We start from the raw sequence: 24,899 nt of genomic DNA on the forward strand, positions 1-24,899 counted from the left end.
TTTTCAGTTTCCACAACAAAAGTTGATGAAAAGTAATTATTTCCTGGAATGATATATCTATAATTCAGCAGGGAATTTAAATTTGACGATATAACTTTTTTTCCTATGGTCCAAACATTCGGAGTTATACTTAAACAAGCCAAACTTCGAAGTTATTGTGCAAATAAATTACATTGAAGTAATTTATAATTAGGTTTCTAAAATAGGTAATTTTGTGTATATTTCAAAAGTTATCCGATAATGTCTTAGCAAGAAGTATTCGAAGGTTAAGATTATTTACAAATGGATGTTTCAGAAAAAAATGTCAGTGATTTTTTAGACATTGAATGAGTACACTAGCACAACTTGTAACTTTTAAGGATCATGGTTATCGTGATTGTGGCGTTTGTTTGTTTTTTTTTTTTTTCATTAAACATTATAAACTAATAAAAAAAATAGTTTGACAATAAAATTCATGCGTTTTTTTTTTCTTTTTCTATTACGGGTTAATTTAAGGTTTATTTGATTCAATGAGATAAAAATTTATGGATAATGATATTTTAACAACATTTTTTTGAGAATTTTTTGACAACAGGCATGTCATCATTTTATTAGTCTGTTTGAATTTATTCTAAAAAAATATATTTGAAATTGACCAATCACGAACTGTCAGTCAAAAAGTTATCAAAAAAAAGACTTTTTCCAAAATTTACATGGCATGTAAGTAAGATAAAAATATTCATAATAAGTGTTTAAATAAATAACAATTTAACCCTTATTTTACATACCAATCCTCGCTTACTTAATTACTTATGAATAAAAGGTAAAAAAAAAAAAATACTTTTTTAAATTGGTTTTGCTACTATTTTTTATCCACTATTTTCTTAGTTGATTACCCAAACGAATAATTTTCGAGTTTGTTTACACAAGTTATCTCTACTTATCGTTTTGGGTTAATTGTGGAGTCCAATTTTAACGAGATAGACATAAATATTATTTTCGTGGACAATTTGATGATGATGATGATGAATTCTTAAGAAGATCGTGTGAGTTTGAATTAAGTTTTAGGAGTTTAGGTTAAATTGGGTCTCACAGCACTTTTAATTAACTTTTTCTTGTTCAATTTTGTGTGATAGAGCATTATCAATGAATAAACTGCATTTCGTCTTAACCTGCCAGTTACAAGTTTTCACATATTTTGGTCCAATTCTTAAATGGAAGATAATAATTGAATTTTAGTTGCTTTAATCAACTTAGAATTTATTACTGTTTTTAAAAGCATAATAAATTACTTCTTTGGGACTAACCATTTTGGACATCTTACATGATATGATAGAATATTCATACCGCATGAACAAGTAAGAACACCTCAAAAAATGAAAATGTAAGAACACAGGATAAAAGCTTAATCCTATCGAACTTGTATTAAATGTTTCTCTACATTTTTAATGTAATCAGAACAAAAAATTTTAATGTAATCAGAAGAAACAAAAATGGTGTTTGTGAAGTAAGGACACCGATTTGAGGTATCCTGTGACTTTCTATAAAAGAAAAGAAAAGAAAAGAGTGAAATCTGAGTTTATGAACTGCACTTGAGCAATCAGATAACTAACGCAAACTCAGCTCTAACTGTCCTAGAAACAGGATTCTATAAGTCACACTTCACTTGAATTGCAAGAGTCTTCGACACATCTGGGCAAGGATCTTTTCCCTGGGTGAAGGTTGACGCTTCAAGTGGAATCGAGCATGATGGTTTTCCCATGCATTGCTGAACAAAGTCAAACAAACAAAAAACAAAAAGGTTGAGTTTCATGTTTGAGGAGTTTGCAAAGATAAAAACAGAGAGTTAGTTAGTATTTTGCCTGTTCAACAATCTGCTTGGTGGCAGAGGCATCACATTTTCCCTTAATAAGCTCTCCACAGACACCCGTTGGATCACCAAAGCTTGCAAACTCCACAGCCTTAATGCTTTTGTGGTTTGGACATTGGACTGTAGCCGTTGGCTTCGGATTTTCCACAACAGTCTGGAACTTGCCACCCTTAGATGCCCAGGAATTGACGTTGGGAGGGTGATTCTCTGTGATAATACTGCATATTGTATCTCTGTCAACCGTTTGAATCTCAATCTGACTTGGGTCTGCTTGCTCTTCCTCAAATATCACAAGGAGATTCTCTTTTTCATTTAAGTAAGTTCTTGGGATGTGGTACCTGATGCAACATAAGTACCAAATTTGAGATGGCCAAAGCAAAAGTTAAACAAGTATAATGAATAACTCTGAGTTGGTTCGTTTTCTTGGACAGAAATTTGTTTTTTCAGTGATTTACTTACTCTGACTGAGTAGGGCTTCCAAGGGGAGAGAGGAAACTCATCCAATGACGACCGATGCTTTTACCATTGATCCAAATCATTCCCTTCCCCATACCAGTCATCTTTATGGCAACAGGATCCCTTCCCTCTGGTTTTCTAAAAGTTGTCTGTAAAAAAATTCAAACATGGGTCCCCTAGAAAAAGCTTGCAAATTTTTAATCCATTAACTATTACCTTATACCACGAGAGAGACTTTCCATTTCCCTTGGTCACCTCTTTCCATTCTACTTTCTTTGATCCCTCCTCAGTGAAAACGGCATACTCCTCTCCTTGGATTCCAACCTGCAAAACACCACCAATTCAGCTGAATAATTTCACCTGTTCAACTGTGATTTAAACAAATTGGTTAATCAATTAATAATACCTTAGTGCCCCAACCATTAGAAGTCAGATCAATTTTTCCAGAGTTAAGACCAAGGATGAGTATAGACTTTGGTCCAGCATACCTGTGCTCCATGTATGCACCACTGTCCTGTATATATTAAATGGGATACAAGAATATGATGACATTGAAACAAACAAGTGGTGAACATAGGGGAGAAGGAAAAAGTTTAGCCTCTTACAGGGAGTCCAATAGTGCTAGCCAAGATAGCTATGTTGTTAACTCCAACCTTGAAGTGTACAGCTTTCTGGAATTCAAAACCTTTCTCTTCATGAGTACCATGATTTGTTCCTTAAAACCAGCAAGACAGATAGTTAGCGAAATGTGAACAACCCTCATGAGTTTTTCTTAGAGAATAGAATACTATACACTTTGCTAGGCATGAAGAAATCCAAATACATTGGACTCGATCCACTTCCCTCTTTTATCGAAAATGATCATTGGTCAAGTTTCTCCGTTCTTACCAATAAATTCTCCATTTACAAAGGTATGCAGAGAATGGCCAAGACTCAAAATACGAATAACGGTGGATACGTCACTCTTCTTTGGCAAGTCTTCCGGACCCAATTCCACGCTGCATTGAATATATAAAAGGGTCTCATACAACAGTTGTATAGAATACCAACGCAGGGATGATGAGATTGACGAAATATCAGGGTGAAATCTTATGCATGGGATAATAAAAAGGGAAATTTTTTGAAAGTACCATATCCTCAGTTGCTGACAGGAACTCACCTGGTGGTGTACCATGCATAGTCTGTGGTGTCTTTAAGCAAGCTATAAAGTTCAGCGGGAACATTTCCACTAACTTTTATATCCTTGGCGACTGGAATGGTTTCAGTAAACACCTCCCACTTGAAATTGTTGGCCTTTTTTGACTTCTTGAAGTTCCTTGAATTATGTTGTGAAGCAACCTGATTGAGGAGGCAATGTGAATTAAGATACAGGGACTAATCAAGAAGCAAAGCAAAAATTTCAAAGCCTTGTAAAAAGCAAGGGTAAAAGAAGCTACATTTTGGGTGTTGAAGACCACAGTCTTGCAGTCAGGGAGGATACTGATGGAACGTGGTGGCAGAAAATAGCTCGTTTCTCTGAACTTTATGGTGGCTGGATTTTTGGTGTGGTTGTTAGTGATGAAAGCAGTACATAAGTGACTATCTTTCTTCTCGAAAACTATAATCTGCGTAATTTAAACTTGCAGCATTATGGTTGTAATTCAAAAAACTTGCAACGTAAGGCTGGTGAGATGAGATGCTGACCTCGTGATGCTGGTTAACTTTTGTGACCACCGATTCAGCACCAAACAGGGACTGCCTGCATAGGGTCAATGCCTTGTGCACGTCTCTCAGGTGACTCCATTTTGGGTCTCTCTGCAAACCGAATTCATCAAGCGGGGCTTCATCGTAATATCGTGTTGTACTGAAGGCAGAGCTTGTTCTACCAAAATTTGTTCCACCATAGTACTACACACAAGTTTCAGATGGAGTTGAGTGAGAAGACAAACTCTCTATCCATATATATATATATATATATATATATATATATATATATATATATATAGCATCTTAAGGTTTTCATTACCATATAGTAGTTCATCAAAGAGCCATTCTTAGAGAAGAAACGGGCAACTGAGAAGGCAATGTCTTCTGCTGATCTTTGCGATGGTGGATCTCCAAACACCCTATACCTGTAGTTTCAAATGGGTTAATTGATGTTCATGAAACATAACAAAAACACTTGACTTACAAAGTTGATCATTAATGAATATACTTACTGAGCAGTCCAGTTTTCAGTCCACAGGGCAGGCTTGTCGGGTTTGTTAGGGCCTGCAAAGGTATCACCACAGTGTCTTCCATTGCATGCATTAACCTGGAAATTCATGCAGACTATTTAATATTAAAATCTAATTTAACCGTTTGGAACACGTATACACGATTCCATGAACTTACCACTGGATCAGGAGCATCCGTCTGTTTGCACATGATCCATGGAACTCCAACATTCAGTGAAACTGCCAGATTTGCAGCCCATTGGACGTACTTATCTCCGTCCTCTCTAAAAGCACGTTGGATATGGTTGTACTCATTCTCGATCTGTATTATAAATAAAATGCTGTGAACACTACTTTGCTTATACTATATCTTGTGAACCCAGCAGAAATTAATTAGCGTTAGGAGATTTTTTATTTTGTTGATAATATTCAGAACCTGTGCCAAGATGATGGGGCCTCCTTGGGGAGCGAAGAGCTTCGCGTCTTGACATAATTTTATGACAGTTTTTGTATATTCTTTCATGTATTTCTGCAAATTAGAAATAACTTTAATATTCTTCAATTATATTACCAGGAACTCGAACCTCACGTAAGGTTGATTCATACCTTAAAGGCTTCATTGTTTGAACGGAATATGATATCAGGAACCTCTCTTAGCCAATACGGAAGTCCTCTGATGCATCAACATTGAAGGAAATTAATTATCATCATATGAGGGAGCGACGAACAGGTATTATTTGTAGCTCAAGAACATGCATTTCATTTCAGAATTTTAAATTGAATAAATAGCATACCCGTGATTCCATTCGGCTTGGATGAAAGGTCCAACCCTGAGGGTAACATACATTCCTTTGTCATGACATAGCTGCATGAACTTCACGAAATCATACTCCGGATCCACTTTGAACTGCAAAATCAGAGAACAAACCACAACTTAGACCAGCTGAAATATTCATTAACGATTCGTGTATGCATGCAGCTAGTAGTTCGATCTAGTTCCAGAAACAATTACCTTGCCTTCTACAGGCTCATGAACGTTCCAGAAGATGTACGTTTGAATCACGTTCAAACCTCCACGTCTAGCTTTGTCAATAATCAGCGGCCACATCTGAAAACGTACACGAGAAAACCATTTATTTATACCGAGAAATTGTTGCATGGTTTGGAATCCTCACGTTCACACGTAGCATGGAGTTGAATATTTTATATTACAACAAAAATTAATAAAGTTCAACTGCATGTTACGTAGAGATTCACTGTACAACAATTTCTGCATGTTACGTGATGAAGAAGGTACCTCAGGGGGGCTTCGAGTGTAATGGACGGAACCAGAGAAGAGAAGCTCCCGTTTTCCATTGATGATGAGCGACCTGCTATCGTATGTGACTTCCTTATTCTTCTCTGCGCTGGTAACAGTGATGAAAAGCATGGTAATCAAAGCAAGTATGATTGTCGACATGTTGAGATTGTCTGAGGGGAAAATAACTAGAAATTAATTAATCAGATTATGTAGTTGTTCTGAAACTGTTTCCAGAATTCCATCAGTCACACTTACGTAGTGAAACAACAGACAACACATGATGTGTATATAAGGTGTTGGAGGAAACCTCGGTTTCCTTTGTCAAATTTCTGTTAGGAATCATTGGTCATGGTTAAGCTTTGTCTACGTGTCGGATAAATATGTTGCTTTCTCCTTCTTTCGCTGCTAGCTACATAGTACTTTTCTTTGTAAACTATACTATTATTGTTTTGCCTGTTATTTTTGGAACATTTGACTTCTTTGCGGTGTTCATGGTCCATTGCACACTCTACTTTCCTTTTTGAAAATGTTTGACATACATTTGCAGTACAGTTGTTGATGTACAGAACTTCCACGTGGCAGTATGTGTGGCATTGCTGTACAGGTGGCAATATTTTAACTTAAAATATCTTGTTGATTTTAAGAAACTATAGAATGACTTATGCTTAGAAAACATTTATCATGTTTATATTTATACACCCTATTAAAAAAAAATAACAGGAAATCGATCAGCATCAATAAGATTTTTTATCAAAAAAATATTTTAAGATTTTAATTCCTTTTATTATCAGTAAGAATTAAAGATATATAAAGAACTTTACAATAATTCGCAAGTACTTACCGAACTAATATTGAGTTACACTAGTTATAAATTTAATGGAATATACTCCCTTTATTTTGTTGAAATTTTAACAACTCTTCTAATTATAACATACAATTTATAATATCTGTAATATTATTCATTTAAAAATTAAAAGTATTTTAAAAGAATATGTATAAAACTTATTACCTTCTCATGTATTAAATAGAATCATACTATTTTCTAAATCACATAGAGAACTTAGCATTAGAGTCAATATATGTACTCCATTTTAGATAATTTCCACATAATAAATATTAGTATAAATTAATACAAAATAGAAAGTTCGAAAGAAACACTTCTCCAAAGACTAAGCATGACCTAAATTTTAACTTGTTACAAGTACTTCAAATATATACAAATCTCAAAATTTATATAGACATGATGAATTTGTTACACAAAAGGATTTTGTTATCTGAAAATTAATATGTGAATTTAGTTATTTTAATCAAATTTAGTTTCTTAATTTCTTTTTTCAAAATTTTAGATTAATTTTTAGTTCTTATCTTTATTAATGTGTAAATTTAGTCATTTTAATCAAATTTCTTAAGTTTATTTCATGTTTTAAACGTATTTCTCAATTAGCATTAAAGTAAAAATATATTAAATGGTATAAACAACTCAAATATTGTTATAAAACACATTTAAATCATTAAATAAATTTTAAAAAATTGGTTAAAATAATTAAATCTAAATATTTTTAAAGTTAAAAGATTAAATTGAACTAAAATTTTAAAAAAAGTCTAATTCTAATTTTCAAAAGAAAAGTAATGAACCAAAAATATATTTAACCTTATTAAAAAAACATAATACTTAAAATTCAAAGAAATTTTTATTTAAGATTGTAGAATATAAAATATAAATTTGTATTCTTGATTGTATAATCCTAAATATATTATAAAATTTATATTTCGAAATGTATAATAAATAATATAAATTTTACATATTAAATTGTAAAATTCAAAACAATCAAATATAACATTTTAGCTAGAGTGTGTCTACAAATTACATAATTCAAAATTTAAATTAAAAAAATGAAAAATAACTCACCAGAACCACCACCATCTCGGCCAACTACAAACCACCACCAACTGCCACCAAAACGCACACTCCAAACCGAAAACATTCAATCAAATCAAACACAGTCCATCTTTATTTATTTCCATAAAGGTATCATTTATTTCAAAGACTACAGGGGTGCAGAAAGCAAACACGGAGGTGCAGGTAGCATTGGCCTTGCGAACTTGCCCTAAGAGGGTCAAAGTGTTTTTCGTCAGCACACGTTCATATATTTCCTGAAGAAGCAGCAAATTTAAATGAAAAAAAAATGATTTTTTACGTACATAAATTTTTTACATTCATTTATTATTATTTTTTATTTTTTTCTTTCTTAAAAAATTATAAAAATAAGAAAGAAGCAAACTTTGGAATACGAACCAAAATTGAATAAGACCCATACATCGTGGTGGTTGCTTAAAATCAGGTGGTGGAAGGTTGATTGACATAGGTTTAGGTGTAGATTAGATACTGATAAATTACTATTTATAGGAAAATTCAACATCAAAATTCCAAGTGATACCTGCCGTGTGTTACACAGATACGAATATATATATAATCGGTTGACTTAATTATTCAGGCTTAATCTTTCAAGTGTGATGAATAATTGGTAATAGTTGATTTGCTTAATAGGTTAGAAATAGACTTTAAGTCTAACTTAATTTTACAAAATCGATTTGTAGACGAGGTTTGTATCTTCTTATATATAAGGAATTGGTTAGGGATGGATATCGTTAAGATAGACTCTAATCATGACTTTGATACCATGTTAGAAATTGACTTTAAGTCTAACTCAATTCTATAAAATCGACTTGTAAGATGAGATTTGTACTCGTTTATGTACACTAAATTGATCTTATTTTTAAGCGATATTGGACTTCTAATGTAATAAGGAAGGTGAAAATACCCGTCTCCACTATGCAGTAGTTCCGTAAAACGTCACAATTGTTGATTTGTGATGATCCAACTAATCTGATTAGGTGGGTGCTACCACTATCCACACTCAACAACCATTCATCAATTTGATGCCAAATCAAATTGAAATTTAACCATCTTGTACCACTCTCATGGAGCATGATCCTGTTATAACATTTATGCATCATCATTCACTGTCAATAGTAGCATTATTAAACAAAAGCTTTCCATACCCAACCATGAATTATCGCTTCCTAATCAAGAAATCCTCCTTTCTCTCTCTGCAACTCTCAATATCATGCCTTTCTTTCACATCATTCTCACACTTGTCACTATCTTCCACGTGGGTTTAATGGAGGATGCACTACCCATCCCTCTCACACTGTAAACTTCTATCTGCTGCAAATTTATGTCCTATAATTCGTTTTAAGTTTAAGTGTATCAGATTAGCACTTTCATTACGTTCCTAACTCTAGAAAGAAAAGTTGTAGTAGCTTTGTTTGCTGGTTAACTTATAATTTGCCCTTGTTATTATCATCAATTATCTCATATGAAAATTATTAATTTTGTCCTTGTTATTGGTAGCAGTTGCTATGTTGTTCCTTCCATGTAGTAATAGAATCTCGAACTATTATGTGCATGGACAAACACTGAGCTGCAAAGATTAAAAAACAAGACATGATTTTGTTTGTTTGTTTTTCCCTTTGTCAGAATTATGAGACATTTGCTGAAGTGTTTTTATTATGACAGACCGTGATTCATTTTAACATGCAAATTAATTACTCATGCAATTACTGAACTAATCTATTTAGGGCATTATAATACTCCAAAGTTTGTAAAACTGATAATGCATGCATGAATGGTTAATGAGAGAGAGATAGTGTGAGACGGCTAATCAGAATTCAGAAATAAATTTTTCTTTATTCACAGAAAACGACGAACATTTCATAAATATTTCACATGCTATTCCTAGGTTATTAACTTCTTTCATATAGCAGCAATTTCTTGTCTCTCTTCTAACCAGAGATTCTTAACAAGTGTCTAATTTACATAGGCTACTTTACCTTTGTATATATTAAAACAGCTACATCTGAAAGAGGTTCTGCACAAAAAATTCATTTTCATTATGCAGCAAGCTCTATGAACAATGAAACATGGCTGACACTAAGTTGCAGCCAAGAGTGGGGTTCCTCTAATAATCATGGTTCTTTTGCAAAACAAAGAAAAAATAATATATCTTCATTTTATTATCTCATGTCGATAAAAAAAAACTTAGATTACCAAAATGTTTGAGGTCTTTTTTTTGTTTTTAACTAAAATTAAATTTTTATCTTGATAATAAAAATATTCCATGTTTATAGTAAAAAAATAATTTATCAGAATAAAATTCTATTTTTGGTTAAAACATTACACAATTTATCATAATTTTATGCAGGCATAGTTTTTAACCATTTTGCTATTATATGATTTTTAATTTGTGCATTTATTATGTAACAAAACGATATTATATTGTAGAAGTTTATGATAAAACGATATCCTCACCTTCTCAGGATTCTTCCCTAATTTGTTACATATTGAAAAAAAAAATGTAAAAATTGAATAAAAGTGACGAATTAATATATTAGTATTGGAAACGATGAGTTGAACCAAATTAATAATAGTTACTTAAATTACAGTAGACCAATATTGTTTAATTTAAACTCATTTAATCTATAATATTGGCTTTCATGGGTTTATGTTCTTGTATGCTTTTAAAAAATTATAATTATAATTTAAAAAATAAAACAATATTGTTGTACTAAATATACACATACATAAAATGTATATATGAAACTGTTACATCTAAAACAATAATATATATTTCATTTTTACTTTTAAATTAATCTAAAATATTTGTGATCCAATATATAAAACTGAATTACAACATTATTTTTCGATTAATTATGATTTGGACCGACCGATATTACTTTTTCTCTTGATAAATCATTTTACACCCAAGATTAAATTTTCAGAAAAAAAAAGTTGTAATTAATAAATTCACAAAATAACTTTATATAAATCGGAAAAAAAAAGGTAAAATCATTTCTTTGTTATTTTATATGAAGAAGCCACAAATGGAGACTATGCAATCATAGGGAAATATTACGATTGAAATTCGTTCCATAATTTGAATGTTTGTGTGGAATAAAAATAAATTAAAGCTTTATACATGAATCCCACAAATTAGTTGAAAAGTTGGTGCGACTTGTTTATTTCTTCAACTTGAAAATCATTCTCATAACTTTATTTAATACTTTTCTCTTCATTTTTTTTAATTTAAAAGAACTAAAAATAATAATAATGAAAAATGTATTAAATAACACATTCCCGAGTTTCTTTCATATTCCAACATCTATAGAAAATATTTTATAAAATAGATATTTGCCAAATACTATTCATCCTCACACTTATTTTTATTTAAAATAGATATTGCTAAGGTGAGATATTTCTAAATACAGTCTTGTAAATCAGTAAAATTAATTAAAAAATATATTTTAATGATTTAGTAATACAAAACAGCCATATTTATAACAATTAATGAGAATTTAAGGAGATAATTAAGATTTTATAGAAAGCATAAAATATCTTATATTGTTTGGATTTCTTTATTTGACAAAGGCATTGGGGTGAAGGTAAGGGGAGTTGGTGGGGGCATATTAAAATTTGGTAGTCTGAGAGATGAAAGATGATGAATTTGTGGCATAACAAAAGCAATAGCTGGCAACTACAACATGCAGGCCCAGCTCCAGCAGTACACCAAATTCAATTCTTTTCCCCTTTCTCTAACACCCTTTTTTTCTTCCTTCTCTCTCCCTTCTCTTTCTTCTTCTTCTTCTTGAACATGCACAATTTTACTCACCATTGCCGCATGAACCATTAGCCTTTATCCTACCTGCAACAAACACAGCAATGAGTGCCTCCAGGTTCATCAAGTGTGTCACCGTTGGGGACGGTGCCGTCGGCAAGACTTGCATGCTTATCTCCTACACCAGCAACACTTTCCCTACGGTCAGTCTGTTTCTACTTCTCTCACCCCAAAGAAAGCTTCACATTTTATTAGCTCTTCAGGTTCCCACTTACTGGGTTTTCAGACAATGACAAAATATGGCTTGGGGATACTTCTGACCTATTTGTTCTTGCTTTTTAACAAATGGGGTTGCTTGTGTTCTTACAAATTCCTTTTTTTTTTTTTTGGTTTTTTCCGTGTTCCTGTTTCTAGGGTTTTCTTGGTTATGTTGTCCTTACCTTTCGTTTAGAGTTGCTGATGCTAAGGTTTCTTTTAGACAGACCAAACATGGATTTTTATTTATTTTTTTGTTTTCTTCCCCTTTGTCTCGTCAATTTCATATACCTTCTTAGAGAGGACCGCTGAAATAGGCCTGTTTGTAATTTGGGTGAAATGAAGGAAAATGAAATTTTTGGTTAAATCTTGGATGTTGATTTCAATAGATGCTGTCTTTTTGCTTTATACGACTCTACGGAGGTACAATGTATCTTTCAGATGCTTTGCTTTTCTTGGGACTTAGATCTTTGTTTTGGGGATTGATGTAATGATCTTCAAAACGATTTTCTTTATGCTGTTTGACTTACAATTGACCTAATCATGGGGACTACTTTGGGATGTAGTTATTGTGACATCTTGTGTTTCTTTGTGATTCATTGCAACAGGACTATGTGCCGACTGTCTTTGACAATTTCAGTGCAAATGTAGTGGTGGATGGAAGCACTGTGAATCTTGGGTTGTGGGATACTGCTGGTAAGTATAGTTTCCGTGTCATTTTTCATACTTACTGTATTTTGGGAGTTTCTTGTCACAGTTTTGATTTTTAAACTCATGGAACAGGCCAAGAAGATTACAATAGATTGAGACCTTTAAGCTATCGTGGAGCAGATGTTTTCCTGCTTGCTTTCTCTCTCATAAGCAGGGCAAGCTATGAAAATGTTGCCAAAAAGGTATGCTTGATATTTTTCTTTTTCTTATTGCTTTTTTCCCTCCCTTTTTCTGGACTAATTTCCACCTTCTTTTCCAGTGGATTCCTGAGTTGAGGCATTATGCTCCTGGTGTTCCAATTATTCTTGTTGGAACAAAACTTGGTTAGATTTTTGTCCCTTCATTACTTACTCTAATTTTGGTTTACACTGTTGATGTGTTCCTTATGTGTTAGATGACAATCAGCATAACTGTAATTCCATGATATTGCGAAGCTTCTTCATTTAATGACGACTTGCCTTGTTATTCTCACTGTGTACCCCTCACGGTTTTATAGTGAAGAAGTTACTTGTTCAATAAACCCAACCTCTAGTTATATGTCTACTTCTAAACTCTATCATCTTAAGCTATCGCGGTTACTTTATTTGTTTGTTATTCAGTAGAGAGTAATGAAGTTCCTTCCTGTATTACAAACTTACCTCAGTTGTTAGTTGTGACTTTAACAAACAATTGGTTCGCATGATATAACTAAAAAGGCAAGTGTAGGGGTTGTTCTAAACTCTGCATGAGTGGTTTTTCATAAAGGCTTGAGAAGTTTGGAATTTTGCTGTGTATTAGGGGGTGTAGGATGAAAGAGTGAGCATAGTTAGTGCACAAGTGACTTCATGATTTATTAGTCTCAATTTCATGACAACCAAATCTGTCTTGTAGATCTTCGGGATGATAAACAGTTCTTCCAAGATCATCCTAGCGCAGTGCCTATCACCACAGCACAGGTGCTAGTTATTTGCCACTACTTCATTCAATTAATAGTTTATGCATTTTCTTTTACTGTTATTTTTTTCTTTTTCTTTTGGCCTTTATTTGTTGTCCACAATACGGGCATGAACTTGGTAGATTAGTGGTCTGATTTACTTTATTTTCTGAAGGGTGAGGAACTGAGAAAGCTCATTGGTGCTCCAGTTTATATTGAATGTAGTTCAAAAACACAACAGGTTTGCATATATGTTCTCTGAACCTTAAAAGTTCGGAAGGTTAAAGGAAGTCACAACCTTATTGATGTTAGCCTTTGAATGCAGAATGTGAAGGCTGTTTTTGATGCGGCCATCAAGGTAGTTCTCCAGCCCCCAAAGCAGAAGAAAAAGAAGAGAAAGGGGCAAAAAGCCTGTTCCATCTTGTGATCTTCAAGCCTTAATATAGTAGTTTGCGGAGGATGACATGACTTTAGTCTTTGCCATTCTATATCTTATACTATTTCCAACCTAGATGAAGGAATCACCACGTCCAACTGACCAAATCAAGGTTCGCTCAAAAAGCATCAAGCTATTTGTCTAATTCTCTCTGGCTGTAGGATCTGTACAGTCATAATTTCCAGTATGTTTGGCGTGCGCACAGCACTTACGTTTCAATTGGCTGTTTTCCTGTTGTATTGATTGTTATTAGATGGACATTTCCAGCAGTGGAATTCATGTTGTAATCTAATCTAGAAGGTGCTTGCATGCATATGTGGCATTGAATATGAACTAAGTATATGTAATTAATTATGTTAGCTGCCTTAACAGCTTGGATATAGTTGGTTTGATCAAGGTTTCATTCTTCCATTTGTTTGTTCCTATGAGTTTGACTTACGAACTGAAATGTTGTGATAATTGTAGCCTTAGGCTGGTAAAACCGAAATTTAAAATGCAATCTTAATTGATAAGCAATGAAAAGAATATTATTGGAGCTGTCAACAACTTTGTGCTTGCACCGTTGCAATGGAATATACGTTATTTTGAAGGATTCACAAAACAAGACCAAATTCATCTTTGACTTCTCACCAACTTTATCAGATCCTCAACGTGTGGACTGTGGGAACCGACTAGCGAAGTGTGGATGTAATTTCTTCTTTTTGGACGTGGGTCGTCCAATAACTATTTGTTTTGGCATCGATGCATTTACAGGGGGAAGTAGCATCAGAAGCTTAAAAAAGGAATTGTCGAACTTTTCTTAATTTACAAATAGTAAACTAAACTATAATTATGTCTTTGTAGATTCAACATTTAGCTTTGATATAATATCTTAATGAAGAATCTTATGGTGTGAACCCTTCTTCCACCTATGATTAGATTGACAGCAGGAGGTTGCAAAAAACTATGTAATGTGGCAAACAGCTTTCGCTCTTTCGTTTCTCCCATATCATATCAAAAACTTGAATGATCATTAGAATCTTATCTGCTTTTTTGTGAGGAATATATTCTGTGCCCACTTCCGTTGGTGAATTGAACTCTTGATTCTGTTCAATCTCCCTTCTCTAGCCATTAAATAGCCTGCAACCTGCTTTGTTCCTTGTAGTGTTCTAATCCTTTTGGCTTCCCAATCCTCCTTACTTCCTCTTCTGCGATCCTAAAAGAACGTTGAATGGCAACCAAGAGAATACTGAAGGAGCTCATGGACTTACAGAGAGATCCACCAACTTCATGCAGTGCAGGTAAAGAGGTTGATAAAAGTTGAATTGCGTTATTAGCTGCAACACACTGCAGTTTAGAATGACATGCTTGTTATGGCGGATTTCAGGGCCTGTGGGTGAGGACATGTTCAATTGGCAAGCAACCATCATGGGTCCAAATGACAGTCCTTATACTGGTGGCGTTTTCCTCGTCATCATTCATTTCCCTCCTGATTATCCCTTCAAACCTCCAAAGGTATACACCAAAACTGTTACTCCTGTTTCTGACACCAGTTCTCTTTATTTCAGCTAAACTTTCATTTACAAATGACTATGGATAAGCAAAGAGTGTCTTCCTTTGCCATATTTGAAGGTGGAACATCTGTTTTTCTAGAGCAATACACACATATAAGCAGCCATGTATATGCGCATAGATTTACATACAAACATATAGTAGCAAAATCATCAGCTAAAAAAATCACGTGTCTTCAGTTTAGAATTCTAGTAACTGGTATTTATTGTGAAGGGCTGGATCTAAATGATGGCTAGTACCAAAAACTGTTTTACAGGTTGCATTCAGGACCAAGGTATTCCATCCCAACATTAACAGCAATGGCAATATTTGCCTGGACATACTCAAAGAACAATGGAGTCCTGCTCTCACCATATCAAAGGTCGTATTGGGGGACCTTTATTCATTGATGTCATTATTATAGTTTGTTTCTGTTTGTAGTAAATGCTAACTGGTTGTCAAAAATCATGATGCAGGTGCTGCTTTCTATCTGTTCTCTGCTAACGGATCCAAACCCCGATGACCCTTTGATGCCTGAAATTGCTCACATGTGCAAGACCGACAAAGTCAAGTATGAGTCCACTGCTAGAAGCTGGACCCAGAAGTATGCCATGGGCTAAAGCTCTCTGCTTTCTTGCCTCCTCCTTTGGAATTATCTTTTTGCTCTTTAAAAACCTTCTCTTTTATAGTATTATTATTCATTAATATATATACATATGACTGTGAAGCTTGAGCATTACTGAATAACTTGTATACACATGAGAATTGTTCTCAAAGGCTTTACCTTTGTGATTGGAGCTTTGCTCTCTATGAATAAATGCTACTCTGATTTGGAGCTTTTCTATGTATTCCCATTGAAAATAATACCAATACTAAATTGTCGTATACTTCCTTGAGTCAAGAAACAACTAATAACTTGTTTACGCAGGTAGGTTCCCACGGTCCCAGATCACTGGTTAGGTTTTCTGAATTATATACAAGTAGTAAAGGTAGCAATTATTGCAGAATATATGAGATTAATATTCTGATTTAGTAAATGCAACAAGCAGTGTATGAGCATCTTTAAGAGCAAAAACATGATTAGCACGCAAATGAAATTCGAAATTAGACATTAGTGATGCCATGTCAAGCACGTAAAGCTACATGAAACTTGCTAATAATAGGATTTGATGGTCTGCTTATGGTTGGCGTTATTACATAAAGAATAAGGCTTACAGCATCATATTCTTGGACCAAATAATCCTCTTGCATCGTTACAAAGATGCAGTTGAGTATTCCACAACACCTCTCTCATATCTGATGCTACACCATTCTCAGGCTTCAACTGCTTCCATCTTCGTCCTTTCTATTCAACCTTCCTAGTTTTTTTATTCAAATGGAAGCTTCTACTTCTGTTTTTTGTTCTCGATTGATCGTTACATTTTACCAATTTTTGTAGATAGATCTGACATGTTAAATAAATAAATAAGTATATATATATGGAATTTCTTTTATGGAGTTACTTTACTTGCTATTGTTTATTAATCTTACTAATAATCGGTTTTTGTAAAATAAACTGTTTGAAATTATTTTTAAACTAATATAATTATATTTTCTCATCTCACGTCTTGAATTCTATTACTTTCATTACAAGGATTTCAATAATTATTAATGGAATATTGATGAGAATAAATTCGTAAATTTAAATTTATCGACACATTTTCTTCTAATATATTTTACATTTTAATTTATCAATAAATATTTTTGTTGATAAAAAATTTGTTGGCATATTATAATCAGTACAATTGATGGATATTTTTATCATAATTTATAATGACAAATCATTGACGACAAAATTTCTTGACAGAATTTGCGATAAATTACAATTTTTATTATCAAATAATATTTTTTGTTAGTAATCGACAATTTGACTACAATCTTTTTATTTAATTTGATAAAGTTTTTTTTTTTTTTTTACATTATAAGAAATGGGTGAGAAGAAAAAAAAAAGAAGGAACAAAAGCATATGTGGAGGAGAAGAAAGAGATGATACAATGATAATGACTTTATGGCGAAGAGAAGAAAAGGAAGAAGATGAATAAATAAAGGGAAAAAAAAAGTAAAGAGAAGAATACCCAATTGTGTATTTTACCAAAAATAAGTCATATATAACCAAAATTTGTTGGTAATTAACTATATATATTTACAAACAAATTTTTGCATGTCTATGTAATATCACATATTTTTACTCTTAGAAATTCATGAAAAAATTATTTCAAAAATCATAAAATAATAATTCTTTAATCATTAATTAATCTAACACCTATATTTTTATTTGCTTTCGTGCTAAATTATGATCATAACAACAAACACTCGTGTAAAAAGATAACATTAAATAAATAAACATATCGTATTATCTTAAAAAGTAATATAAATAACATTTGCAACTCTTCAAACAAATATTTCAACAATCGATGATTTTTGAAAAACTATGTCGAAGTTAATATTATTAACATGTGACCTAGAGAGAGAAATATGGTGTTATAGTCCTTTGATGCTTTTGAAGGGTAGAAAGAAAAATGAAAAGGGAAGAGAAATCAAATAACAATATTATTTTTTGTTCTAAATATATATTGGATGGAGTAGTTATAATTAAGATCATATATGTTTAATTTGAATCTTATAAAACATGTTTATGGGATATAAAATTTAAAACTATATGCAATAAAAATAAAACATTTTCTTTAAATTTTGAAAAATGTAAATTCTAAATTTAAAAAACTTCCAAACATAATTGTAAAAAGGTTTTAAAAATCATACAGTGTAATGCTGTCCGTATAAACATTATCTAACGAACTTCATATTATAGATGACCTAATAAACTAGTTGCCAAATAAAATAATCCAATTAAAAGTAAATTAAATAAAGTAAGTAGAAAAAGGAAAGGATATGGATTTCATTTTAATTTTTAAAGCCTTGCTCATCCTTTTATTCTAACTTGTTTGGTCCAATAATCCTTTCGGTTGGTCAACCATCTTTTCAAAAAAAAATATATAATAATTTCCTTTGGTAAATTATTCTTCAATTTATTGAGTAGTTGCAGCTTTTATAATTTTTATTTTTTTTTCACATTAAATTTAGATATTTTTTTTATTACAATTGTATAGTTAATTTATTATTAAATTTTTAACACGTGGTGCGTTATAAGTCCACAAAAGCAAGTAACATTAATTATTTTAATTTTTAAAAGTGAAAAAACTTAATAGATAAATAATAAAATTACAAACGTTCAAAATTCGAATGTTCAATACAGAATAAAATATACTAAAAATAATTAAAACTATAATTTCTTATAAAACTATATATGCACTAAAATTCAGCAATGAAAACTATAGTTGAATTTGCTGTGTTCTTGAGATGAACTTATTATGTTGTTTATATATATATATATATATATATATATATATATATATATATATATATATATATATATATATATATATATATAGGGTTAAATATATTTTTAGTCTGTATATTTTGGAACGATTTTGGTTTTAGTCTATTTTCAAACTATGGTACAATTTAGTCATTCAACTTTAGAAAACTCTGGTTTTAGTCTTTTATACCAATTTTTTTTAACTTTATTTGTGGTTTCAAACGCGTTTATCAGTTAACATTGAAGTAAAAATGTGTCAAAACAATCCAAATGCTATAATGAAACGTGCTTGAAACAACAAATAAAATTAAAAAAATTTGGTAAAAAGGACTAAAATCAAGAGTTTTCTAAAGTTAAAGAACTAAATTGTACCATAATTTGAAAATGGACTAAAATCAAAATCACTCCAAAGTATAGAGAGTAAAAACATATTTAAACTTAATTTATATTTATATGTTTAATGGATTAAACCGTGCAATGCTTTTTCTTTTTGGTTGTTATGAAGGGGAAATGACAACATAAATGTGACAGAGAAATGGACAGAAAAATGAAAAGAAAAAAGGTGAAAGTCCAGTTAGAACAAACCAAAGCAGAGCATACCAATTTCTGTTGTACCTAACATATGAGATAAGGCAGAAGATTTGTCAGCTCATTTCTCACCAAAGAACAGCCTCGCCTGACAACAATATATGTGACATGTATTGAGGTTGAAAGTTGAAAGGTTATGCTTTAGACTTTGAATTTGTGGGGCCTATTCAAGAATCAGAATTTTAACGTGTTCAACTTTTATTTCATTGTCAAGTTCAATTTCTTCTGCTTATGTAACTGTAATAATAGATTAATATACACTACGTGACAACGTTCATGTTGCTGAGTTAGGGCTGCTATATTCTGCTAAGGCTGGTGAAAACAGAACACTGTACAAAATTTCAATGGAAAACGTGCGCTCCCAGAATTCTATAGTCTAAAACAGTTCAACGTTTACATGTTATGACAACCACAAGTTCATCATCTTTTTATACGTTGTATCTCTTAATATAGTTTAAATAAAAGATATGGAAGTGATTATATATTACAATAATAAGGGTTTATAGTTTTTTTTTTTATTGCAGATATTTTCTTCGAAAATTAGGGTTTCGTGTGGAGCAGTTAACCAATCGATTTCTTAAGATTCTAAAGAAAGCAAAGGAGACAAAATGGATTTTGTAGGCACAACGATACTGCGGACACGTAATAATTAATATCATTTGGTTGTGTTTATCCCCTTTGGACGATATTAATTACTACATAATTATGAATCATCTTTGTCATAGCAATTATGTCATGGGAAGAAATGATGATTATTAGAAAATCAGATGGAATGTTCATAGTTAATTTGTGTAAGATTCAATAGATAACAACTTTATTATATTAATTTAAATGTTAATAAAATGATTATGACCAATGGTTATTAACATTTATGATTTTAAATCTTGAAAAGCATTAATTGTTGTCGTGTAATTACATTTTCTATTGTAGTTCATCGAGCTAACATCTACGTACATTTGTACCAAATGTGCTGAGGTGCTGTTCGGCGCAACAATCGTGGAACAGTGTTTCGTTTTCATGGAATCATGTACCAGAAGCGGATATTAAGGGTTTCCCGCGAAAAAACTCTATGTTAGGACTAAAATTTTTCAGGTTCATATATCATCATTTCGTAAAACACAACCTTACTTTTCGCATCATTGTTTTTGCCTTACCAACATCCTCCTCGCGCCTCAGAGTCTTTCTTCTTTCCAATTTTATCAACCCCTTTCATTCAAGAACACACTTTTTTATTTTTCAAATCTCAATTATCTGCATGTGTGTTCTTTCATTCCATTCTTCCACAATGCCTAGATGCAGATTCAGTCGTCTTTACGATTCCTTTTTAAGTTGTTATTCAGTTAAAATAAACATGGCTGCTTCCAATAATACTTAGGTAAACATTTATTCGCCTAATCTTGTTTTATTCCACATATGTTTAATGCCACGATCTTGTTTTACGAGGATATTATATTAATTCTGAGTCGTGTGACTTTTAATGTTTTATTCTTCTTCTCCCGTTTTAGATTTAAATATTTTTCTAATAGGACGCCGTCTTTGTCATGGGTGCTGCTATTTAATATTCAACTATGGTATATCCTGGTGTGCCGAGTATTGGGCATGATGTTCGAGTCCCAACCATGAAAGTAACAGATGCTCTGTTTTGCAGAGGATGAGATGGTTCGCTCAACAAGGAAGGCCAGGTGTTTGATGTAAAGGCAAAACGCAATGGAAGTTGAAAAAAGGTTTGTTTTGGTTGGTATTAGAATTGATGGCCATAGTAGACAGCTTCTCGACTGGGCACTCGTCAAGGTTGCTGAACCAGGGGATTCTGTTGTAGCAGTTCATGTTGTTAAAAATCCAGGTAAAAGAATTCACAAAGCTTCCACGTATATCATAGAATATGTATTTTTTTCACGCATGTACCTGTTGAAAGAGTTAATTTAATGCAGATCATGTTTGGAAAAGCAATACTCTGATAGATGACTATTTAGAAGTTTATGAAGGGCTATGTGATGTTAAGAAGGTAGATAGACTTTTCTGTACTTTTTAACTTTTTTTTTTTTTTTTCCTTTCGTTCTCGTCGTTGGTAAGTGTCACAGATTTTTATTGACGGGTATAGTTGGATTTCAGTTAGATCTCACTGGTCAAATCTTCTGTGGATGCTCCGTCCGAAACATTCTAGTTAGAGAAGCAAAAAAGCATGATGCTCTGGCTCTAGTGGTAGGGTATGTGGAGCTTAGAGAACAAAATGAATTCTGTGATATTTCTTGTTATGAGTTTAGTTTATCTGACTTCCTTTTCCTCCTCTGATCGGTTAAAAGACTAAAGCAGATTTCACTTGCAGGGGTCGAGCTGGCTTAGCTAAATATTGCGCCAAACGAGTACCAGCCACCACCAATGTTCTAGCCATCCAAGGCTCAAGGATTGTATATAGGAGTTGCACCGACGAACAACAACCAGGTTTGTCTGGTGGAGACCATGGTTTTGTCTAGTGGGAAAAGTATTAACATAAGTAAGTCAGTAACAAAAGCGAAAAAGAATGAAGATTGTTTCTTCCTCTTGTGGCAGGTACTCTTATAAAGGACCCAAGGCCTAGCTTAAGAACCATAGGAAAAAACTCAAGTGACAGATTAAACCAGTCTACATTTGGTGACTCCACCCTGGAGATTGAGAAACCAGCAACCAAAAATTCCTTAGATTTGAAGGAAGAAATATTTAAAGGATTAGCAAAATGTAAGACAAGGTCAATATCCATGTGTGCTGGTGATTCGGCTAAGCAGAAGCTTGGGTGGCCTCTACTCCGAGGAGCCAATTCAGGAACCTCACAAACCCATCATGCAAGGGACATGTCAGTAGTACAATGGGTAATGACTTTACCGGATCGTTCTCCATCTAAAAGTCCCTGGTCTTCTTCCTCTGAGGATAATCCATTTGAAAGGAGCATCAGCGATATTGATGATGAGAGCTCCAAATTTTCTTCAGCTCCATCTGTTGAGCTACCAAATGGCCTAGAGGAAATGCAACGAGTAAATTCAATCGACTGCAAGTGGTTCAGCCTTGAACTTCTGCAGTCTTGCACTAGACAATTTTCTTCAGGTTGGACCACTATGGCTTGCAATAGTAACTGTTACGATTTTTTTTTAGTTTGTAAATAAATATAAGCATATAACTCTGTATTTAATTGCAGAAAACTTGGTTGGGAAAGGAGGGAGCAATTGTGTGTACAAGGGAGTCCTCCCTGATGGAAAGCCAGTGGCAGTTAAAGTATTGCAGACATCAAAAGAAGCCTGGAAAGAGTTTGCCCTTGAGATGGAAATAACATCCTCATCGAGGCACAAAAACATTGCCCCTCTACTTGGGATTTGTACAGAGAACAATACTTTAATCTCCGTTTATGATTATTTGCCCCAGGGCACCTTAGAGGAAAATCTGCATGGTAAAGTTTCTTTCTATTTTTTCTTTTACTTCTCATCCATCATTTCAATTAACGAAAGATGTAATTGCTGATATGAACTGGGAAATGGATATAGGAAAGAGCAAATTGTCATGGGAGGTGAGATTTAATGTGGCAGTTGGGATAGCTGAAGCCCTGGATTACCTACACAGGGAAGCTTTGAAGCCTGTTATACACAGAGATGTCAAGTCTTCTAACATTCTTCTTTCCCTGGGGTTTGAGCCTCAGGTAATCAAAAAGTTTTGAGATTCTTACTATTGAAAAGAATATCTAGTACTAATAGTATTCAAATGAAGTAACATTTGTGAGAATTTCATTGTAACTCACTATGGTCCATGATGCAGTTATCTGATTTCGGACTTGCAGTATGGGGACCAACAAATTCATCCTTTTTGACACAAGATGTAGTAGGAACATTTGGTTATCTTGCTCCTGAATACTTCATGTATGGAAATGTCAGCGACAAGATAGATGTTTATGCATTTGGTGTAGTTCTACTTGAACTAATATCAGGAAGGGAACCAATCAGCTCAGAAGCTTGCAAAGGACAGGAGAGCTTGGTCGTGTGGGTAAGATCTAACCCCATTTACAATAATGAATTTTGACTTCTCTTAATCATATAAAAAAAAAAATGTAAGAATGGCATTATTCTTGCTATACCTTGTTACAGAGATGGAAAGAGAAGCATAAAATAAGATAAATGATTTGACTCAAAAAATGAATTTGTTGAAAAGTATATCAGACAGAACTTGTGAAAACAGCATCAGTCAAAGTATAAATCTTTATTTGATACATCATAGTTTATACACCTAGGAATCCTAAACAATGATTTCATTTTCAGGCAAAACCAATGATAGATAGTGGGGATATTAAAGGCTTATTGGACCCAGATTTAGAAGGGAAATTTGATGAGGTCCAATTGCAAAGAATGGTTATGGCAGCATCTTTATGCATCCAACGGGCTGCTCGACTTCGTCCTAAACTGAACCAGGTAATATCAAATTACACATCAAAGTTGTCATGTTCTTAATGATAATCACATTTAATGAAGATAATTAGAGGTTTGAAGAAAAAAAAAGACACCTTTTGAGAAAAATCAAGCCCAATCATTATAAAAATGATATAATCATCTGAACTGTTTTTACAAAGTTCTTCATTCTGATTTTCTAAATTGAACTGTGCATTAGTGTGACAGGGATAACTAAACTAAATGAGTTTTAAAAAAATACATTCATTAAAAGACTGAACCAATTCCCTTTATAAAAATGGCTTTATTCCTATTTTCATTGAGGTTATGTAAAGTTTAGTTATGAGAGTCATGGAAAAAATATATACTTTTAGATCTTAAACTTTGTCATTTACAGATACTGAAGATCCTAAAAGGAGATGAGAAAGTTGAATATTTGCTGAACTCCCTTGGGAACAACGAGGATGATTTAGAAAATGGAGAAAACATTGATGATGAAGTGTATCCAAGTTCAAGTGCTGAGTTACACCTGAGTCTTGCTTTACTTGGTGTGGACGATGACAAAGCATCACAAACTAGCACTGAGCTCAGCTATAGTGAGCACTTGAAAGAATGGAGCAGGTCATCAAGTTTCAATTAGTTTTGTTGAATCCTAAGTTCCTAACCCTTGTATTTGTCCTTAGTTTGTGCATGTACAGTTACGTTAAAAAAACAAAGAAAGAAGACAGAGATTCAGCACCCTTGATGAGGTGGTTTGTAGATGTAGAATGGCAATTTTGTTTTTAATTTATCCTGAGAATAATGTACTAAATTTTGGTTTTATGAATGCATCTTAGGCAATGGTTGAATGCATACCTTAATCATATATACCGAAACCGACCATAATTCATAAAATATATAAATTTCAACCGACGATAGGATCATTATGTTTGAAATTTCAACCAACAATGTAAGAATATGATGAGATTCCGAAAAAAATTAATCTCTTACTGCTAACCAACCAAGGTCTGACTTCTTTTTGTTTAGGAATAATTTTAGATTTTATATCCTTTTTAGTAGTGTGAGATAACTACGTTAACTATATTTTACTACTACTACATCTTACTAATCTAAACTCACAAATGAATATAATAGAGACCAATTTTAAATGAAAAAAACACCAAATATTCAAAG

At 32.8% G+C, this 24,899-nt stretch overlaps 4 protein-coding genes across 5 annotated transcripts; 3 read left to right on the forward strand and 1 right to left on the reverse strand.

Moving 5' to 3' along the window:
* Positions 1 to 1,627: 1,627 nt before the first annotated feature.
* On the reverse strand, positions 1,628 to 6,177 carry LOC106778309 (beta-galactosidase 13). The gene is made up of 18 exons (XM_014666257.2): positions 5,798 to 6,177; positions 5,513 to 5,608; positions 5,295 to 5,407; positions 5,107 to 5,173; positions 4,937 to 5,029; positions 4,679 to 4,822; positions 4,504 to 4,598; positions 4,311 to 4,416; positions 3,989 to 4,192; positions 3,742 to 3,909; positions 3,465 to 3,643; positions 3,194 to 3,303; positions 2,911 to 3,020; positions 2,712 to 2,819; positions 2,522 to 2,629; positions 2,309 to 2,454; positions 1,842 to 2,187; positions 1,628 to 1,747 (listed from the first exon to the last, which is right to left on the reverse strand). Exons 1-18 carry the CDS (start codon positions 5,957 to 5,959, stop codon positions 1,628 to 1,630), a joined length of 2,475 nt encoding a protein of 824 aa, XP_014521743.2. The 5' UTR covers positions 5,960 to 6,177.
* A 5,122-nt stretch (positions 6,178 to 11,299) lies between these two features.
* LOC106756068 (rac-like GTP-binding protein RAC1) lies at positions 11,300 to 14,213 on the forward strand. The gene is made up of 7 exons (XM_014638322.2): positions 11,300 to 11,678; positions 12,339 to 12,426; positions 12,514 to 12,623; positions 12,701 to 12,764; positions 13,312 to 13,376; positions 13,530 to 13,595; positions 13,680 to 14,213. Exons 1-7 carry the CDS (start codon positions 11,580 to 11,582, stop codon positions 13,779 to 13,781), a joined length of 594 nt encoding a protein of 197 aa, XP_014493808.1. The 5' UTR covers positions 11,300 to 11,579; the 3' UTR covers positions 13,782 to 14,213.
* Positions 14,214 to 14,690: 477 nt separating this feature from the next.
* LOC106756069 (ubiquitin-conjugating enzyme E2 28) lies at positions 14,691 to 16,207 on the forward strand. The gene is made up of 4 exons (XM_014638323.2): positions 14,691 to 15,070; positions 15,157 to 15,284; positions 15,598 to 15,702; positions 15,797 to 16,207. The coding sequence occupies exons 1-4, from the start codon at positions 15,001 to 15,003 to the stop codon at positions 15,938 to 15,940; spliced, it is 447 nt and encodes a 148-aa protein (XP_014493809.1). The 5' UTR covers positions 14,691 to 15,000; the 3' UTR covers positions 15,941 to 16,207.
* Positions 16,208 to 20,276: 4,069 nt separating this feature from the next.
* Positions 20,277 to 24,591, forward strand: LOC106776660 (probable receptor-like protein kinase At5g18500). 2 transcript variants are annotated; one of them, XM_014664141.2, is made up of 11 exons: positions 20,277 to 20,698; positions 20,972 to 21,166; positions 21,255 to 21,328; positions 21,436 to 21,530; positions 21,650 to 21,765; positions 21,874 to 22,401; positions 22,493 to 22,741; positions 22,836 to 22,987; positions 23,104 to 23,328; positions 23,601 to 23,750; positions 24,124 to 24,591. In XM_014664141.2, exons 2-11 carry the CDS (start codon positions 21,031 to 21,033, stop codon positions 24,364 to 24,366), a joined length of 1,968 nt encoding a protein of 655 aa, XP_014519627.1. In that variant the 5' UTR covers positions 20,277 to 20,698; positions 20,972 to 21,030; the 3' UTR covers positions 24,367 to 24,591. The 2 variants fall into 2 exon arrangements, with proteins under 2 accessions (XP_014519627.1, XP_014519636.1); XM_014664150.2 differs by having other exon boundaries at positions 20,277 to 20,415.
* The last annotated feature ends 308 nt before the right edge of the window (positions 24,592 to 24,899 follow it).

The sequence above is a fragment of the Vigna radiata genome, chromosome 2, assembly GCF_000741045.1.
Source record: "Vigna radiata var. radiata cultivar VC1973A chromosome 2, Vradiata_ver6, whole genome shotgun sequence".
NCBI classification, from domain to species: Eukaryota; Viridiplantae; Streptophyta; class Magnoliopsida; order Fabales; family Fabaceae; genus Vigna; species Vigna radiata.

Coding starts and splice junctions, on each gene's coding strand:
- LOC106778309 (XM_014666257.2), bottom strand. CDS start 5,959: ATGTCGACAATCATACTTGCTTTGATTACCATGCTTTTCATCACTGTT. Junction 5,030..5,106: donor CAAACAATGAAGCCTTTAAG/GTATGAATCAAC, acceptor TCTAATTTGCAG/AAATACATGAAAGAATATAC. Junction 3,910..3,988: donor AAGTTAACCAGCATCACGAG/GTCAGCATCTCA, acceptor TAAATTACGCAG/ATTATAGTTTTCGAGAAGAA.
- LOC106756068 (XM_014638322.2), top strand. CDS start 11,580: ATGAGTGCCTCCAGGTTCATCAAGTGTGTCACCGTTGGGGACGGTGCC. Junction 12,765..13,311: donor TCTTGTTGGAACAAAACTTG/GTTAGATTTTTG, acceptor TCTGTCTTGTAG/ATCTTCGGGATGATAAACAG. Junction 13,596..13,679: donor GTAGTTCAAAAACACAACAG/GTTTGCATATAT, acceptor CTTTGAATGCAG/AATGTGAAGGCTGTTTTTGA.
- LOC106756069 (XM_014638323.2), top strand. CDS start 15,001: ATGGCAACCAAGAGAATACTGAAGGAGCTCATGGACTTACAGAGAGAT. Junction 15,285..15,597: donor ATCCCTTCAAACCTCCAAAG/GTATACACCAAA, acceptor ACTGTTTTACAG/GTTGCATTCAGGACCAAGGT. Junction 15,703..15,796: donor CTGCTCTCACCATATCAAAG/GTCGTATTGGGG, acceptor ATCATGATGCAG/GTGCTGCTTTCTATCTGTTC.
- LOC106776660 (XM_014664141.2), top strand. CDS start 21,031: ATGGAAGTTGAAAAAAGGTTTGTTTTGGTTGGTATTAGAATTGATGGC. Junction 21,167..21,254: donor TCATGTTGTTAAAAATCCAG/GTAAAAGAATTC, acceptor AATTTAATGCAG/ATCATGTTTGGAAAAGCAAT. Junction 22,742..22,835: donor CTTAGAGGAAAATCTGCATG/GTAAAGTTTCTT, acceptor AAATGGATATAG/GAAAGAGCAAATTGTCATGG.